Source organism: Phaethon aethereus (genome assembly GCF_964289735.1).
Source record: "Phaethon aethereus genome assembly, chromosome: 30".
NCBI classification, from domain to species: domain Eukaryota; kingdom Metazoa; phylum Chordata; class Aves; order Phaethontiformes; family Phaethontidae; genus Phaethon; species Phaethon aethereus.
In genome coordinates, this window is record NC_138606.1 from 1402079 (window position 1) to 1418456 (window position 16378).

General features: G+C 61.1%; 2 protein-coding genes across 2 annotated transcripts in view; both read right to left on the reverse strand.

Moving 5' to 3' along the window:
- Window positions 1-2101: 2101 nt before the first annotated feature.
- Window positions 2102-11855, reverse strand: LOC309414657 (synaptophysin-like protein 1; the record flags this gene model as incomplete). The annotated part of the gene is made up of 5 exons (XM_082012015.1): window positions 2102-2300; window positions 2525-2701; window positions 5161-5371; window positions 6758-6876; window positions 11787-11855. The coding sequence occupies 5 exons, from the start codon at window positions 11853-11855 to the stop codon at window positions 2166-2168; spliced, it is 711 nt and encodes a 236-aa protein (XP_081868141.1). The 3' UTR covers window positions 2102-2165.
- An 852-nt stretch (window positions 11856-12707) lies between these two features.
- The window catches only part of LOC309414632 (uncharacterized protein), a gene marked incomplete at both ends in the record, with an annotated part of 51206 nt that continues 47535 nt past the window's right edge, over window positions 12708-16378 (reverse strand). Inside the window, 5 exon segments of the mRNA XM_082011987.1 lie at window positions 12708-12800; window positions 12860-13074; window positions 13157-14662; window positions 16075-16101; window positions 16104-16373. Of these exon segments, the coding sequence (XP_081868113.1) occupies window positions 12708-12800; window positions 12860-13074; window positions 13157-14662; window positions 16075-16101; window positions 16104-16373 (2111 nt within the window).

The window sequence follows — 16378 nt, forward strand, 5'->3', positions numbered from 1 at the left end:
GTGGGCCACCATGGATCACAGATCTGGGCTACCAGGGACCAGATTTGGGCCATGACTAGCGACACCGATCCGGGCCACCAGGGACCACAATTCGGGACACAAGACCAAGGCCACCAGGGACCACAATTCGGGACACAGACCTGGGCCACCACCGCCCCCATCTGGGCCACCACCGCCCCCATCTAGAAGACGTAGACAGGAGGCCGCAGAGGTGGACCTGAGCTCATGGGGGGAGGGGACACAGATTTTGGGGGTAGGGACAACAAAATAGGAGCAAAACCAATTCGGAGTCTCTCAATGACCCGTCCCACCCCTCCGGCCACCCCACGGAGGTCCCGGGCACGGGTGGGGGGAGGTTCTTCTCTAGCCCAAGCCCCCCCAGATGTGGCTCCTTGGGCTCTACAATCATCTCTTTATTGAGGCAGAAGAAAAACGGGGGGATGACAAGGACACCCCCCACCGGGGAGGAGGTGGCACGGGGGGAGGGGACACACAGTCACGTAACAGCGGGAATGGGGGAGGGGGCGGGGACAAGCCGATGACCCGAGCTCTTGGGGTTCCATCAAGTCAAGGTCAACCCTGGCCCCCAAGGAGAGAAGAAGCGCGACGGCGAAGACCGTAGTGTTTTGTCCCCGCCCGGTCCCCGAGGGCAGGAGGTGGTGGGGACCTGGGCGGGGGGGGGGGGGGCTGGGAGTGTCCAACACCCATGGGTGGAGCCCTGAGAGGAGGGGGGAGGGGCCAGGGGCGACTCGGGCTAGGGTGGCCGTCGGTGGTCAACGTGCATCGAGGAGGACTCAAGTGGAAGAGGCCGATCCAAGTCCGGACCAAGCCACCCGGCAGCAGGTCTCCAGCTGTTGGACCACCGACGACTAACGTGGGTCAGAAACGGGCCAATCGGAGGAAGCCAAGCCAGGCCCCGGCAACCTTGGCTCGGCCAACCAGATCTTGACCGGCCCAACTGGGAAGATGCAAACTCAACCCTGGCGCAACCCAACGGTCAATCCAGGGCGTGAAGGAACCAATAGGAAGAGGCTGAGCCAACCACGATGACCCACCCAGGCCTGGAAGAACCCAACCGAGGCCAAAACTGGTCTTGATCAACCAACAACGGCCAAACCAGCTTTGGACCAGGCCAATCGGAAGAGGCCAACCCAGGCACCAAGGGTCAAGTCCAGATCTGGATCTGGCCCAAGCGCTAACGGTCAACCTTGCTCTCGCCCAACTCAATTCTTGGCCAACTTGAGTCAGGCCCTACCCAGGCCAATGGCGATTGGCCAATCCAGGCCTGGTCCAACCCCACCACTGATGCCCAAGCCCAGGTCTGGCCCAAGCAACCACCAACGGTCAAGGCCAAGCCCACTCTGCTCCGACTCAAACAACGGTTGACCCAAGTCAAGACCAACTTGACCAATCGTCACCCAGAGGCCAACCGGAAGGGGCCAATCCAGGCCTTGTCCAAGCCCAGCACCGGTCACTAAGCCCAGGTCTGGACCACCACGCGACCACCGCCGGTCAACGGAGGTCCGGGAGAAGACGACGAGTCAAGACCAACCCCAATCGAGGGTCGACCCAGGTCAAGACCGACCCGACCAATCCCCACGCAGCACGAAGAGGCCGGAGAAGGACTCGGCTGAGACGGGTCAAGGTCGTTCTGACCTCATCCCTCCCGTACCCACCTCGCTGCGCTCCAAGCGCGGCCGATCCGCGCCCGGGAGGAGGCCAAGCCAACGCCGCCCAGCCGTGCCCGTGCCGAGGGGCGGACGCCGCTCTGCCGGCGGGGCCCCCACCCAGCACCCAACCCGCGTGGCGGCCGCGGCCGGGCCGCGCCTGACCCCGCCCTGAAGAACGCTTTGACCTTCTCCCTCCCTCGGCCTCACCGGCGCCTTGCGCCGGGCGGCTCGCGTCCCCTGCGGCACTAAACCAAGCTTAAAAAACCCCGCCCCAAACGCTCCAAATTTAGCAACACCCCCAAAAAAACCCAAAACACCCCCAAAAAAACCCAACCCCCCACCCCAAGAAACCACCAACCAAAAAAAACCCCCGAATCCGGTGGCGTCTCCCCGGAAGACTCAAGACGGCGCCGGTGACAACCGGCGGGGAGGAGAAGGTTGGGAGGGGGGACGACGACGGGGGACGCGCGCCGGAGAGCCGGGGGCGGGAGGGGGTTACATCATGGCGGCCGGCACGACGGCGGCGGCGGGGGGCGGCGGCGGCGGCGGCGCCGGGCGGTGGAAGTTGGTCTCCTTGTAGACGAACCAAGAGCTTCCGGCCCAGAGCACCAAGTTGAGGAAGCCGAAGACCTGGGAGGTGGGACGAGAAGATGGGAGAAACCACCCCAAAAATCCCCAACGCCAAACCCCGCCTCGGCGCCCCCCGCGTCACCGAGCCCCGCCCTCCCACCTCACCGAGCCCCGCCCCCCCAAATCCACCTCAGCTTCCCCCCACCCGCCACCGCCCGCGGTGAACCTCCAAGAGGTTCCTCAACTCCTCCCTCAAGGTCCCGACGCCCGACTCGGGGACCCACCACGGAGACGTTGAGGGACCCCATGGGGGTGACGCCCCCCGGGACGCAGGTGACGGCGGGGGGGTGGCAGTTGGGCAGGGGGGCGGCCGTCGAGGTCTTGACGTCGGCGAGGGCCTTGGCCCACGCCGAGGAGCTCACCAGCCACAGGAAGGAGAAAGCCACGGTGGCCAAGAAGTCCTGGAGGGGGACACACACGCGTGCGCAAGGCGGGGAGGGGTCAGGGGGACCCCAAAAATGAGGGGGGGGGACACACAGGGCACGGGTGGTTTGGGAGCTGGGGGGACTCCAAAACCTGGGGGGACACCCAAAACCTGGGGGCTGGAGAGGACAATCGTGGTGGCCCACATGACCCACAGACCTGGGGGGACCCCAAAACCTGGCAGGGAAACCCCAAAATCCTAGCAGGGACACCCCAAAACCTGGGGGGACACCCCAAAACCTGTGGGCTGGAGAGGACAATCATGGGGGACCCCAAAACCTTGGGGGACACCCAAAACCTGGCAGGGACACCCCAAAACCTGGGGGCTGGAGAGGACAATCGTGGTGGCCCACGTCCCACAGACCTGGGGGACCCCAAAACCTGGGGGGATACCCCAAAAACTGGGGGCTGGAGAGGACAATCGTGGTGGCCCACATGTCTCACAGACCTGGGGGGACCCCAAAACCTGGCAGGGACACCCCAAAACCTGGGGGGGACACACCCCAAAACCTGGGGGCTGGAGAAGACCATGGAGGAACCCACATCCCACAGACTTGCGTGGACCCCAAAACCTGGGGGGGACATCCCAAAACCTGGGGCCTGGAGAGGACAATCGTGGGGGACCCCAAAACCTGGGGGTACCCCAAATCCCACAGATGGGGGGGGCCCAAAACCTGGGGAGGCAGGTGACACCCCCATAATCCTTCAGGGGCTGGAGGGGGGACCCCCAAAATCTTGGGTTTGGGAAGGTTTGGGGGGACCTCACCCCCCTTTCCCCACGCTGGGAGGGGGTGAACCCCAATTCTTGCACCCAGGGCTGTTCCCTGCCCCCCTCCCACCCCCGTGTGATTCTGGGGGGGGGGGGGAAATGGGGTATCGGCAACTTGGGGTGGGGAGAGGCCCCCCCCAAAAAAGGGGGTGGGACACTTACCCCGTGTCCTGTCCGTGGCAGCAGGAGGAGAGAAGTTCAGAGGGGGGTTATTGACCCCCCAAAATGTCCCCCCGCCCCCCCAAATCCTCCCCCCCTCCACCCCCACCCCACATCTAGACACGGGAGGGCCAAGACTACGACTCCCACCACGCCCCACGACATGGCGCAGAGCGCAAAGGCTCATGGGAGTTGTAGTCCGAGCCGTGCGGCCACCTCATAGACGAGCCACAAGCTGTTACGGTGGGTCAACCAAAGGGGTCTTCACCCAACCGCAGGGCAGGAGATGGGTGGAGGAAGACATGGATGGATGGAGGAAGAAGACCAGGATGGATGGATGGATGGATGGATGGAGACCAGGATGGATGGATGGAGAAGGAAGACCAGGATGGATGGATGGATGGATGGGTGGATGGGTGGGTGGAGGAGGAAGATGAGGATAGATGGATGGATGGAAGAAGACCAGGATGGATGGAGAAAGAAAACCAGGATGGATGGATGGATGGATGGACAGCAGGATGGATGGATGGCTGGATGAAGACCAGGATGGATGGATGGAGGAAGAAGACCAGAATGGATGGATGGAGAAAGAAGACCAGGATGGATGGATGGACAGCAGGACGGACGGATGGATGGACAGCAGGACGGACGGATGGATGGATGGACAGCAGGACGGACGGATGGATGGATGGACAGCAGGACGGACGGACGGATGGATGGACAGCAGGACGGACGGATGGACAGCAGGATGGATGGATGGAGGAGGAAGACCAGGATGGATGGATGGATGGATAGAGACCAGGATGGATGGATGGACGAAGAAGACCAGAATGGATGGATGGAGGAAGAAGACCAGGATGGATGGATGGATGGACAGCAGGACGGATGGATGGATGGACAGCAGGACGGACGGATGGATGGATGGACAGCAGGACGGACGGACGGATGGATGGACAGCAGGACGGACGGACGGATGGATGGACAGCAGGACGGACGGATGGACAGCAGGATGGATGGATGGAGGAGGAAGACCAGGATGGATGGATGGATGGATAGAGACCAGGATGGATGGATGGACGAAGAAGACCAGAATGGATGGATGGATGGACAGCAGGATGGATGGATGGATGGACAGCAGGATGGATGGATGGATGGACAGCAGGATGGATGGATGGATGGACAGCAGGATGGATGGATGGAGGAAGAAGACCAGGATGGATGGAGAAAGAAAACCAGGATGGATGGATGGATGGATGGACAGCAGGACGGATAGATGGAGAAGGAAGACGAGGATGGATGGATGGATGGAAGACGACCAGGATGGATGGATGGATGAAGACGACCAGGATGCACGGATGGAGAAACACCAGGATGGATAGATGAGGACCAGGATGGATGAATGGAGGAAAAAGACCAGGATGGATGGATGGAGGAAGAAGACCAGGGTGAATGGATGGATGAGGAAGACCAGGGTGGATGGCTAGATGAAGAAAACCAAGATGGACTCACCACCAGGGGCAGCTTCCCGCCCGCCCCCCGGTAGAGGTGGAGGTAGCCCAAGTAGACAGCGAGGGCGGCCATGCTGTAGAGGAAGGCGAAGACGGCCACCGTGACGAAGAACTGGGCCGAGGAGGAGAAGTCCCCGACCAGGTGGATGTCCGCCGGCCACGTCTTGTTGCAGAGGTTGGTCAACGAGGGTGTGAAGGTGGCGTGGTTCAACCTGGGGGAGGCCGGGACGGTGGCTCCTCTCCCACCCGCGCCCCCCACACCCTGCCCAACCCCTCCCGTTTCTCAACCAGACGCGTGTTGGCCAACCCTACGGCGCCCGCACCCAACTACCGCCTCCCTCCTCTTCATCGTTTGGGTGGGAGAAGATCTTCTCGTCCCCTCCTGAACCCTCAACCACCTCCCAACCCTTCCCAGACCTCCGTTGGCCACCACCCATGTTCTAGAGGTGCTCAATGGCCACCATGCAGCTCCCAAACCCAACTGCTGCTTCTTCTCTCCTCCCCGACCACATCTGAAGGACCTTCTTGGATCTTCTCAAATCTTCCGGGACCTTCAGCCTCCTGCCACCCCTTCCCAGACCTCCGCTGGCCACCACCCATGTCCTAGAGGTGCTGGTGGGCCACCCTATGGCTCCCCCACCCAACTGCCGCTTCTTCTCTCCTCCCCAACCGCTCTGAGGAACCTTCTGGGACGTTCAGCCACCTCCCAACTCTCCGCTGGCCATCACCCGACTTCTAGAGGTGCTGGTTGACCACCCTACGGCTCCCCAGCCCAACTGTTGCTTCTCCTCCTCCCTGACCACATCTGAGGGACCTACATGGACCTTCTCAGACCTTCAGCCACCTCCCAACCCTTCCCAGACCTCCGCTGGCCACCACCCATGTTCTAGAGGTGCTGGTGGGCCACCCTATGGCTCCCCCACCCAACTGCCGCTTCTTCTCTCCTCCCCAACCGCTCTGAGGAACCTTCTGGGACGTTCAGCCACCTCCCAACTCTCCGCTGGCCATCACCCGACTTCTAGAGGTGCTGGTTGACCACCCTACGGCTCCCCAGCCCAACTGTTGCTTCTCCTCCTCCCTGACCACATCTGAGGGACCTACATGGACCTTCTCAGACCTTCAGCCACCTCCCAACCCTTCCCAGACCTCCGCTGGCCACCACCCATGTTCTAGAGGTGCTGGTGGGCCACCCTAACGGCTCCCCCACCCAACTGCTGCTTCTCCTCCTCCCCAACCGCGTCTGAGGGACCTTCTGGGACCTCCTCAGACATCCAGCCACCTCCCAACCCTTCCCAGACCTCCGCTGGCCACATCCCGCAGCTGCTGATTGGCCGGTCGTACAACCCCCGCTGACCACTACCGCTTCTCCTCTCTCACTCGGAGCCCCAGGCGATCCCATTGGCTGCTCCAGCTCCCCCTGCCCGCCCCTGACAAGAGCCGATTGGCCAACCAGATGGCCCCTCCCACATGCCAGTTCTTCTCACCCCGCCTTCCCACCAACTGGATGCACCGAGGCTGCACCCACGAGGCTCCGCCCCCTCCCGCCTCCCAACCTCCCCCGGGCCAATCAGCATTGAGGACGGGGGGCGGGGCCTCACCGGAAGGGGTAGGCGAAGGGGGCGGTGACGGTGGTGTTGGATTGGCCGTCGCAGCTGACCCGGAAGGTGACGGCGCCGCCATAACCCCCGCAGGTGGCGAAGGCGAAAATGGAGAAAAACTGCGGGAAAAAGGGAAAAAAAGGGTTTTTCACCCCAAAAAACACCCCCCCAAATTTTCTACCTGAAAAACGAACAAAAAAGCACCTAAAAATTTGAGTTTTTGGGTAAAAAAAAAGGCAAGAAAGGGCTTTTTTAAAATTTTAATTTTTAAATTTATGGTTTTTTAATTTTAAATTTTCCTGAGATGAAAAATGGAAAAAAAGCAGCTGGAAAAGGGGAAAAAAAGGAATTTTTATGCCCCAAAATACCCCCACAAATGTATTAGTTGTACAGCAAAACAAAAACCTAAAAATTTTAATTATTGGGTAAAAAAACTCAGGAAAAGGCTTTAAATTTTAATTTTTAAATTTACAGTTTTTCAGTTTTAAATTTTTCTGAAGAAAAATATGGGAAAAAATTGGCTGGAAAAAGAAAAAAGCAGAATTTTTATGCCCAAAAATACCCCCCACAAATTTATTACCTAAAAAACACAAAACAAAAACCTAAAAATTTGGATTATTGGGTTAAAAAAAAAAATCAGGAAAAAACTTATTTAATTTTAATTTTTAAATTTACAACTTTTTCTTTTTATATTTTTCTAAAGGTAAAAATTGAAAAAGTCAACTGGAAAAAAAAAAATGGAATTTTTATGCCCAAAAATAGCCTGACAAATTTATTAGCTAAAAACCAAAAACCTAGAAATTTAAATTATTGGGTAAAAAAAGAAAAATCAGGAAAGATCTTTTTTAATTTAACTTTTAATTTTTTTTTCCCATGTTTTAAATTTTCCTGAAGAGAAAAACAGAAAAAAAACTGCTGGAAAAGGGGGGGAAAAAAGGAATTTTTACACCCAAAAACACCCCCACAAGTTTACTAGCCTCTTCCCCCAATCTGAAAATAATTTGAATTATTGAGTAGAAAAAAAACAGAGAATCTTATTTTTAATTTAAATCGCTAAATTTAGGATTTTTAAATTTAAATTTTCCTAAAAACAAAAATAGAAAAAAAACCTGCTGGAAAAAGAGAAAAAAGAGGATTTTTCACCCTTAAAACTACCCCCCACAAATTTATTAGGCCCCCCCCAAGACCAAAAATTTAAATTATTGGGCAAAAACAGAGACAAATTGTTTTAAATCTTAATTTTAAATTTAAAAGTTTTAAAAAATTTTAAGTTTTCCAACCTAAACTGCTGGAAAAAAGAAATTTTCATGCAATGAAAGGAAAAAAAAACCCCAACCCACCTAAAAATTGGAATTATTGGGGGACAAAGAGTCAGAAATTGGGTGTTTGGAGGAGCCATTAACGCCCCATTAGGAAAATTAAGTTAATTAACTCTATTTTAATAAGAATTTAAATTCACTTAAGTTCCCACATTTTAAACTTTATGCAATCTTTAGATTTTGAAATTAAAATTTTTTTTTAAATTTAAATTATTGGATAAAAAGGATTTTCACCAAATAGAAAATAATGATTTGCCACAAAACTAACCCAAAACCAGCCAAAAAATTTGAAATTTTGGGGCAAAAAAAAACAGAAATGGGAAATGTTGGTAGCAACCCTCAACCCCCGGCTACAGTTTTTGGAAAATTAATTTAATTACTTTTATTTTATAACCAACTTAAGTTAAACTCTCCTTTTCTAACTTTTTTTAAATGTTAATATTTAATTTTTCATTCAGGTTTGAATTTCCAGTTTAATTTCAATCTGATTTTTAATTTTTTGAATTAATTTGCCTCATTTATGTGTTTTAACTTAATTTTTACATTTTAATTTTTCAATTTACTTTTTAAACTCAATTTTTATATCTAATTTTTTAAAATTTTAATTTAAAATTGTAAAATTTTAGTTACTTAATTTCCTTTATGCTTTCAGATTAAATTCTGAGTTTGTTTTTTTATTACAGAAATTTCACTTTAATTGAGCCTGAACTTAATCATGACCCCAGGACGGCTCCCAGTCCCTCCCAGTAACCCCCCAGCGCTCCCAGTCCCGCTCCCAGCCCCCCCCCGCACTCCCAGTAACTCCCAGTGCCCCACCAGCCTCCCCCAGTGCCTTCAAGTCCCTCCCAGTAACCCCCAGTTCCTTCCCAGTGCCCTCCAGTCCCACCCAGTAACCTCCAATACGCTCCCAGTGCCTTCCAATCCCTCCCAGTAACCCCCAGTGCCTTCCAGTCCCACCCAGTAAGCCCCCAGCAACTCCCAGTACCTTCCCAGTGGCCTCCAGTCCCTCCCAGTAAGCCCCCAGTTCCTCCCAATCCCCCCCAGCACCTTCCAGCCCTTCCCAGGAACCTCCCAGTTCCTCCCAGTAACCCCCAGTAGCTGCCCAGTCCTCCCCTACACCCTCCCAGTAACCCCCCCAGCCCTCCCAGTTACCCCCAGTGCCCTCCAGTCCCCCCCAGCATCCCCAGCCCTTCCGAGTACCCTCCAGTCCCTCCCAGTACTCCCCGTCTTTCCCAGTAGCCTCCAGTGCCCTGTCCAGTCCTCCCAGTGCACTCCAGTCCATCCCAGTCCCCTCCCAGTGCCCCCCCGTCCCTCCCAGTGCACTCCAGTCCCTCCCAGTAGCCTCCAATACTCCCTCCAGTCCCTCCCAGTGCCCCCCCGTCCCTCCCAGTGCACTCCAGTCCCTCCCAGTAGCCTCCAATACTCCCTCCAGTCCCTCCCAGTGCCCCCCCGTCCCTCCCAGTGCACTCCAGTCCCTCCCAGTAGCCTCTAATACTCCCTCCAGTCCCTCCCAGTGCCCCCCCCATTCCTCCCAGTGCTCTCCAGTCCCTCCCAGTTACCCCCAGTACCCCGTCTATTCCCAGTAGCCTCCAGTAACCCCTCCAGTCCCTCCCAGTGCCCTCCACTCCCTCCCAGTCCCCTCCCAGTGCACTCCAGTCCCTCCCAGTAGCCTCCAATACCCCCACCAGTCCCTCCCAGTGCCCCCCCGTCCCTCCCAGTGCTCTCCAGTCCCTCCCAGTAAGCCCCAGTACCCCCTCCAGTCCCTCCCAGTGCCCCCCCGTTCCTCCCAGTGCTCTCCAGTCCCTCCCAGTAACACCCAGTACCCCCTCCAGGCCCTCCCAGTGCCCCCCCCGTTCCTCCCAGTGCACTCCAGTCCCTCCCAGTAGCCTCCAATACTCCCTCCAGTCCCTCCCAGTGCCCCCCCCATTCCTCCCAGTGCTCTCCAGTCCCTCCCAGTTACCCCCAGTACCCCGTCTATTCCCAGTAGCCTCCAGTAACCCCTCCAGTCCCTCCCAGTGCCCTCCACTCCCTCCCAGTCCCCTCCCAGTGCACTCCAGTCCCTCCCAGTAGCCTCCAATACCCCCACCAGTCCCTCCCAGTGCCCCCCCGTCCCTCCCAGTGCTCTCCAGTCCCTCCCAGTAAGCCCCAGTACCCCCTCCAGTCCCTCCCAGTGCCCCCCCGTTCCTCCCAGTGCTCTCCAGTCCCTCCCAGTAACACCCAGTACCCCCTCCAGGCCCTCCCAGTGCCCCCCCCGTTCCTCCCAGTGCACTCCAGTCCCTCCCAGTAGCCTCCAATACTCCCTCCAGTCCCTCCCAGTGCGCCCCCGTCCCTCCCAGTGCACTCCAGTCCCTCCCAGTAGCCTCTAATACTCCCTCCAGTCCCTCCCAGTGCCCCCCCGTTCCTCCTAGTGCTCTCCAGTCCCTCCCAGTTACCCCCAGTACCCCGTCTATTCCCAGTAGCCTCCAGTAACCCCTCCAGTCCCTCCCAGTGCCCTCCACTCCCTCCCAGTCCCCTCCCAGTGCACTCCAGTCCCTCCCAGTAGCCTCCAATACCCCCTCCAGTCCCTCCCAGTGCCCCCCCGTCCCTCCCAGTGCTCTCCAGTCCCTCCCAGTAAGCCCCAGTACCCCCTCCAGTCCCTCCCAGTGCCCCCCCCGTTCCTCCCAGTGCTCCCCCCGTTCCTCCCAGTGCTCTCCAGTCCCTCCCAGTAACACCCAGTACCCCCTCCAGGCCCTCCCAGTGCCCCCCCTGTTCCTCCCAGTGCTCTCCAGTCCCTCCCAGTAGCCTCCAATACTCCCTCCAGTCCCTCCCAGTGCCCCCCCCGTTCCTCCCAGTGCTCTCCAGTCCCTCCCAGTAGCCCCTAATACTCCCTCCAGTCCCTCCCAGTGCCCCCCCCGTTCCTCCCAGTGCTCTCCAGTCCCTCCCAGTTACCCCCAGTACCCCGTCTATTCCCAGTAGCCTCCAGTGCCCCCTCCAGTCCCTCCCAGTGCCCCCCCCGTCCCTCCCAGTGCTCTCCAGTCCCTCCCAGTAACACCCAGTACCCCCTCCAGGCCCTCCCAGTGCCCCCCCCGTTCCTCCCAGTGCTCTCCAGTCCCTCCCAGTAACACCCAGTGCCCCCCCCGTTCCTCCCAGTGCTCTCCAGTCCCTCCCAGTTACCCCCAGTACCCCGTCTATTCCCAGTAGCCTCCAGTAACCCCTCCAGTCCCTCCCAGTGCCCTCCACTCCCTCCCAGTCCCCTCCCAGTGCACTCCAGTCCCTCCCAGTAGCCTCCAATACCCCCTCCAGTCCCTCCCAGTGCCCCCCCGTCCCTCCCAGTACTCTCCAGTCCCTCCCAGTAACCCCCAGTACCCCCTCCAGTCCCTCCCAGTGCCCCCTCGTCCCTCCCAGTGCTCTCCAGTCCCTCCCAGTAACCCCCAGTACCCCCTCCAGTCCCTCCCAGTGCCCTCCAGTCCCTCCCAGTAACGCCCAGTACCCCGTCTATTCCCAGTAGCCTCCAGTGCCTCCTCCAGTCCCTCCCAGTGCCCTCCACTCAATCCCAGTCCCCTCCCAGTGCCCCCCCGTCCCTCCCAGTGCACTCCAGTCCCTCCCAGTAGCCTCCAATACTCCCTCCAGTCCCTCCCAGTGCCCCCCCCATCCCTCCCAGTGCCCCCCAGTCACCTCCCAGTGCACTCCAGTCCCTCCCAGTGCCCCCCAGTGCCCCCAGCGCCACGCACCCACTGGAGGCCCCGCACGAGCCCCAGCGGCTCCTTGGCGGGGCCCAGCTCCACCCGCAGCCCCGACATCTTCCTCCTGCCGGCGCGCCGGAAGTGACGTCACGCCGAGGGCGGGGCGGCGGCCTTGCCGCCAATCCGGCGCGATCGCTGCATTAGCGTGGGGCGCCCCGCCCCCCTGCTGCGCGCGCGCGGCCCGCGCCTCGCCGCCGGGCGCTCTCCTCATTTGCATGCGGGGCCCCGCCCCGGGTTTCTTCTCATTTGCATACCCGGCCCCGCCCCTCCTCGGGCATGGGTCTCCCCGCCTGTCGACCCCACCAACGTGGTCGCCCTATTTGCATGGCCACGCCCCTGTCGGGTGTCTCATTTGCATAAGGGGCACCCGCTTCCCCGTCTTTAATTTGCATGGCCACGCCCCTTACGGGCGATCATAATTTGCATAATTAATGCGGGGCAGCAGAAGCTTCCCTGCTGTTTTGCATAGTCGCCCCGCCCAGAAACGCGTCTCATTTGCATAACCTGATCATTTAATTTGCCCTTTATTGCCATTAACACGCAGGCATCTCATTTACATAGCCACACCCCAACTCATTTGCATAACAGGCGGGCAGCCCCCCTCTGGGGCGGGGCCACCGAGGACATCGGTTGCCACCACACCCAATCACCACACAGTGGGGGCGTGGCCACGGGGGGGCGTATCTCAGAACCAGCAGGAGGTGGGCCCACAGGCCCCGCCCCCAACCCCAAGGCCCCGCCTACTCCTCCCCAGGGTCCTACAGCCCCCTCTTGCCCCAGAGCCCCCCCCCCCAAGTCCCTCCAACTGCCCCCCAAGTGCCCCCCACGCCCCACAACTGCCCCCAGGGCCCCCCCCAGCGCCCCCCCGGGACCCCCAACTGCCCCCCGGGACCCCCAAGCGCCCCCCCCTTAGAAGTCCCAGATGTTGAGAGCCCCCCGCACGCGGCCGAGCCCCGGCAGCCGCCGCCGCAGCGCCCGGCCCCCGCTGGCCACCACCTCCACCTGCCCCCCCGCCCGGCCCCCGCCCCGCCTGCCCCCGCGGCCACCAGCCCCGGGGCTACCAGCCGCGTGGCCACCACTGCCACGGCTATCGGCCCCGTGGCCACCAGCCCCACGACAACAAACCCCGTGGCTACCGGCCCGGTGGCTACAAACCCCATGGTCACCAGCCCCGTGGCCACCAGCCTGGTGGCTACAAACCCCATGGTCACCAGCCCCACGGCCACCAGCCCCGCCAGCCCCGTGGCCACCAGCCCCACGGCCACCAGCCCCGCAGCTACAAACCCCGTGGCCACCAGCCCCGTGGCCACCAGCCCCAAGACAACAAACCCCATGGCCACCAGCCCTATGGCCACTACCTTCGTGACCACCATCCCCATGGCCACCATCCCAGTGGCCACCATCCTCGTGGCCACCATCCCAGTGGCCACCATCCTCATGGCCACCATCCCAGTCACCGCCATCCTCGTGGCCACCATCGTTGTGGCCACCATCCCAGTCACCGCCATCCTCGTGGCCACCATCGTTGTGGCCACCATCCCAGTCACCGCCATCTTCGTGGCCACCATCCTCGTGGCCGCCATCCTCGTGGCCGCCATCCCAGTAGCCACCGGCGCCGCTGGCCAACTCCACCGACCGCTTGCCCAACCCCAACCGCGGTAGCCCCCGCTCCAGGGAAGCCAGGAGAACGCACGCCTTGCAGAGCGGTTGGCTAGCGGCGAAGCCGCACCGCCCGCACGCCCCCAACGTCTTGGTGGCCACCTCGGCCGCCACCGCTAGCCGTCGACCCGAGTGACCCAAAGCGGCCACCGTGCTGGGTCGGGTGGCTTCCAAGTCTTTGAGGAGGGCCCGGGCGTGGCCGCGGTAGGCGTGGGGCGCGTAGACGCACTCGGCGCTGACGTAGTCCAGCCCTTCGAAGTGGGCGTAGAGGACGATCTCCTTCTCGTAGGCGTGGCGCAGCGGCTTGCAGCGCGGCACCGCCGGCCACGGGCCGCCCGCCGGTGGCCGCGGGACCCGCCGGCCCTCGGCGGCCTCGGGGCGCCCGGCGGTGGCCTTCGGGATCCTCCCGGTGGCCAGAGAGAGCTTCATTGGGTTGGTGGTGGCCTCCGTGGGGTTGGTGGAGGCCGCAGAGCTCGTGGTGGTCTCCATGGGGTTGGTGGTGGTCTCCATGGACTTCATGGTGGCCACTGAGCTCACGGTGGTCTCCGTGGTGGTCTCCGTGGGGTTGGTGGTGGCCACAGAGCTCGTGGTGGTCTCCATGGGCTTCGTGGTGGCCACAGAGCTCACGGTGGTCTCCGTGGTGGTCTCCGTGGGGTTGGTGGTGGCCACAGAGCTCGTGGTGGTCTCCATGGGCTTCGTGGTGGCCACAGAGCTCACGGTGGTCTCCATGGGCTTCGTGGTGGCCACAGAGCTTGTGGTGGTCTCCATGGGCTTCGTGGTGGCCACAGAGCTCGTGGTGGTCTCTGTGGGCTTTGTGGTGGCCACAGTGCTCGTGGGGGTCTCTGTGGCCTTCATGGTGGTCTCCATGGGGTTGGTGGTGGTCTCCATGGACTTCATGGTGGCCTCTGTGGCGCTGGTGGTGGTCACAGAGCTTGTGGTGGTCTCTGTGGGCTTTGTGGTAGCCACAGAGCTCGTGGTGGTCTCCATGGGGTTGGTGGTGGCCACAGAGCCCGCAGGAACCTGCGTGGAGCTCGTGGTGGCCTCCGCGGGGGTTCCGGTGGCCGCAGAGCTCTCGGGGGTGTTTGGGGGGCTCGCGGTGGCCCCGCTGGCCGCCCCGGTGGCCTCGGCGGCCGCGCGCCGCAGCCGCGCGTCCCCGCGCAGGAAGTTCATCAGCACCGTCTCGGCGATGTCATCAGCGTTGTGACCTGGGGGGCGGGGGGTGGGCGCGGGGTTGGCCACCACCCTCCCAGCCCCCTCCCAGTGCCCCCCAGTCCCTCCCAGTGCCCCCCAGTCCCCTCCCAGTGCACCCCAGCCCCCTCCCATCACCTCCCAGTCCCCTCCCATCGCCTCCCAGTGCCCCCCAGTCCCTTCCCATCACCTCCCAGTGCCCCCCAGCCCCCTCCCAGTGCCCCCCAGTCCCCTCCCATCACCTCCCAGTCCCCTCCCATCACCTCCCAGTGCCCTCCCATCGCCTCCCAGTGCCCTCCCATCGCCTCCCAGTGCCCCCCAGCCCCTCCCATCACCTCCCAGTCCCTTACCATCACCTCCCAGTGCCCCCCAGTCCCTTCCCATTGCCTCCCAGTGCCCCCCAGTCCTCTCCCATCACCTCCCAGTGCCCCCAGCCCCCTCCCATCACCTCCCAGTGCCCCCCAGCCCCCTCCCAGTGACCCCCAGTCCCCTCCCATCACCTCCCAGTGCCCCCCAGCCCCCTCCCATCACCTCCCAGTGCCCCCCAGCCCCCTCCCAGTGACCCCCAGTCCCCTCCCATCACCCCCCAGTCCCTTCCCATCACCTCCCAGTGCCCCCCAGCCCCCTCCATCACCTCCCAGTGCCCCCCAGTCCCCTCCCAGTGCCCCCCAGTGCCCTCCCATCACCTCCCAGTGCCCCCCAGCCCCCTCCCAGTGCCCCCCAGTGCCCTCCCATCACCTCCCAGTGCCCCCCAGCCCCCTCCCAGTGCCCCCCAGTCCCCTCCCATCACCTCCCAGTCCCCTCCCATCGCCTCCCAGTGCCCCCCAGTCCCTTCCCATTGCCTCCCAGTGCCCCCCAGCCCCCTCCCATCACCTCCCAGTCCCTTCCCATCACCTCCCAGTGCCCCCAGCTCCCTCCCATCACCTCCCAGTGCCCCCAGCCCCTCCCAGTGCCCCCCAGTGCCCTCCCATCACCTCCCAGTGCCCTCCCATCGCCTCCCAGTGCCCCCCAACCCCTCCCAGTGACCCCAGTCCCTCCCATCACCTCCCAGTCCCTTACCATCACCTCCCAGTGCCCCCCAGTCCCTTCCCATCGCCTCCCAGTACCCCCCAGCCCCCTCCCATCACCTCCCAGTGCCCCCCAGCCCCTCCCAGTGCCCCCCAGTGCCCTCCCATCACCTCCCAGTGCCCTCCCATCGCCTCCCAGTGCCCCCCAGCCCCCTCCCAGTGACCCCAGTCCCCTCCATCACCTCCCAGTCCCTTACCATCACCTCCCAGTGCCCCCCAGTCCCTTCCCATCGCCTCCCAGTGCCCCCCAGCCCCCTCCCATCACCTCCCAGTGCCCCCCAGCCCCCTCCCATCACCTCCCAGTGCCCCCCAGTCCCCTCCCATCACCTCCCAGTGCCCCCCAGCCCCCCCCCCCCCCTCACCAGTAGCGATCCAGTCGACCCCCAGGCACCGGCCCCCCTCTCCAGCGCCTGCCGGCGCAAGACGCCGCAGAAGGTGCAGCGGCTGCCGCCCCCCAGCCCGGCCGCCACCTCGTCCACGCTCCAGCCGAAAAGCTGCCGGTGGGAGACCACCAGCAAGGGCAGCCCCCCCCGGCCGCGCCGCACCGCGCCCAGCGCCGCCTCCCGGTAGCCGGCGATGCCCTCGTCCACCGACAGCAGGGCCAGGCGGCAGCCGTGCGCGCGCCGCAGCCGCCGCAGCAGGTGGGCCAGGACGGCCGAGTCTTTG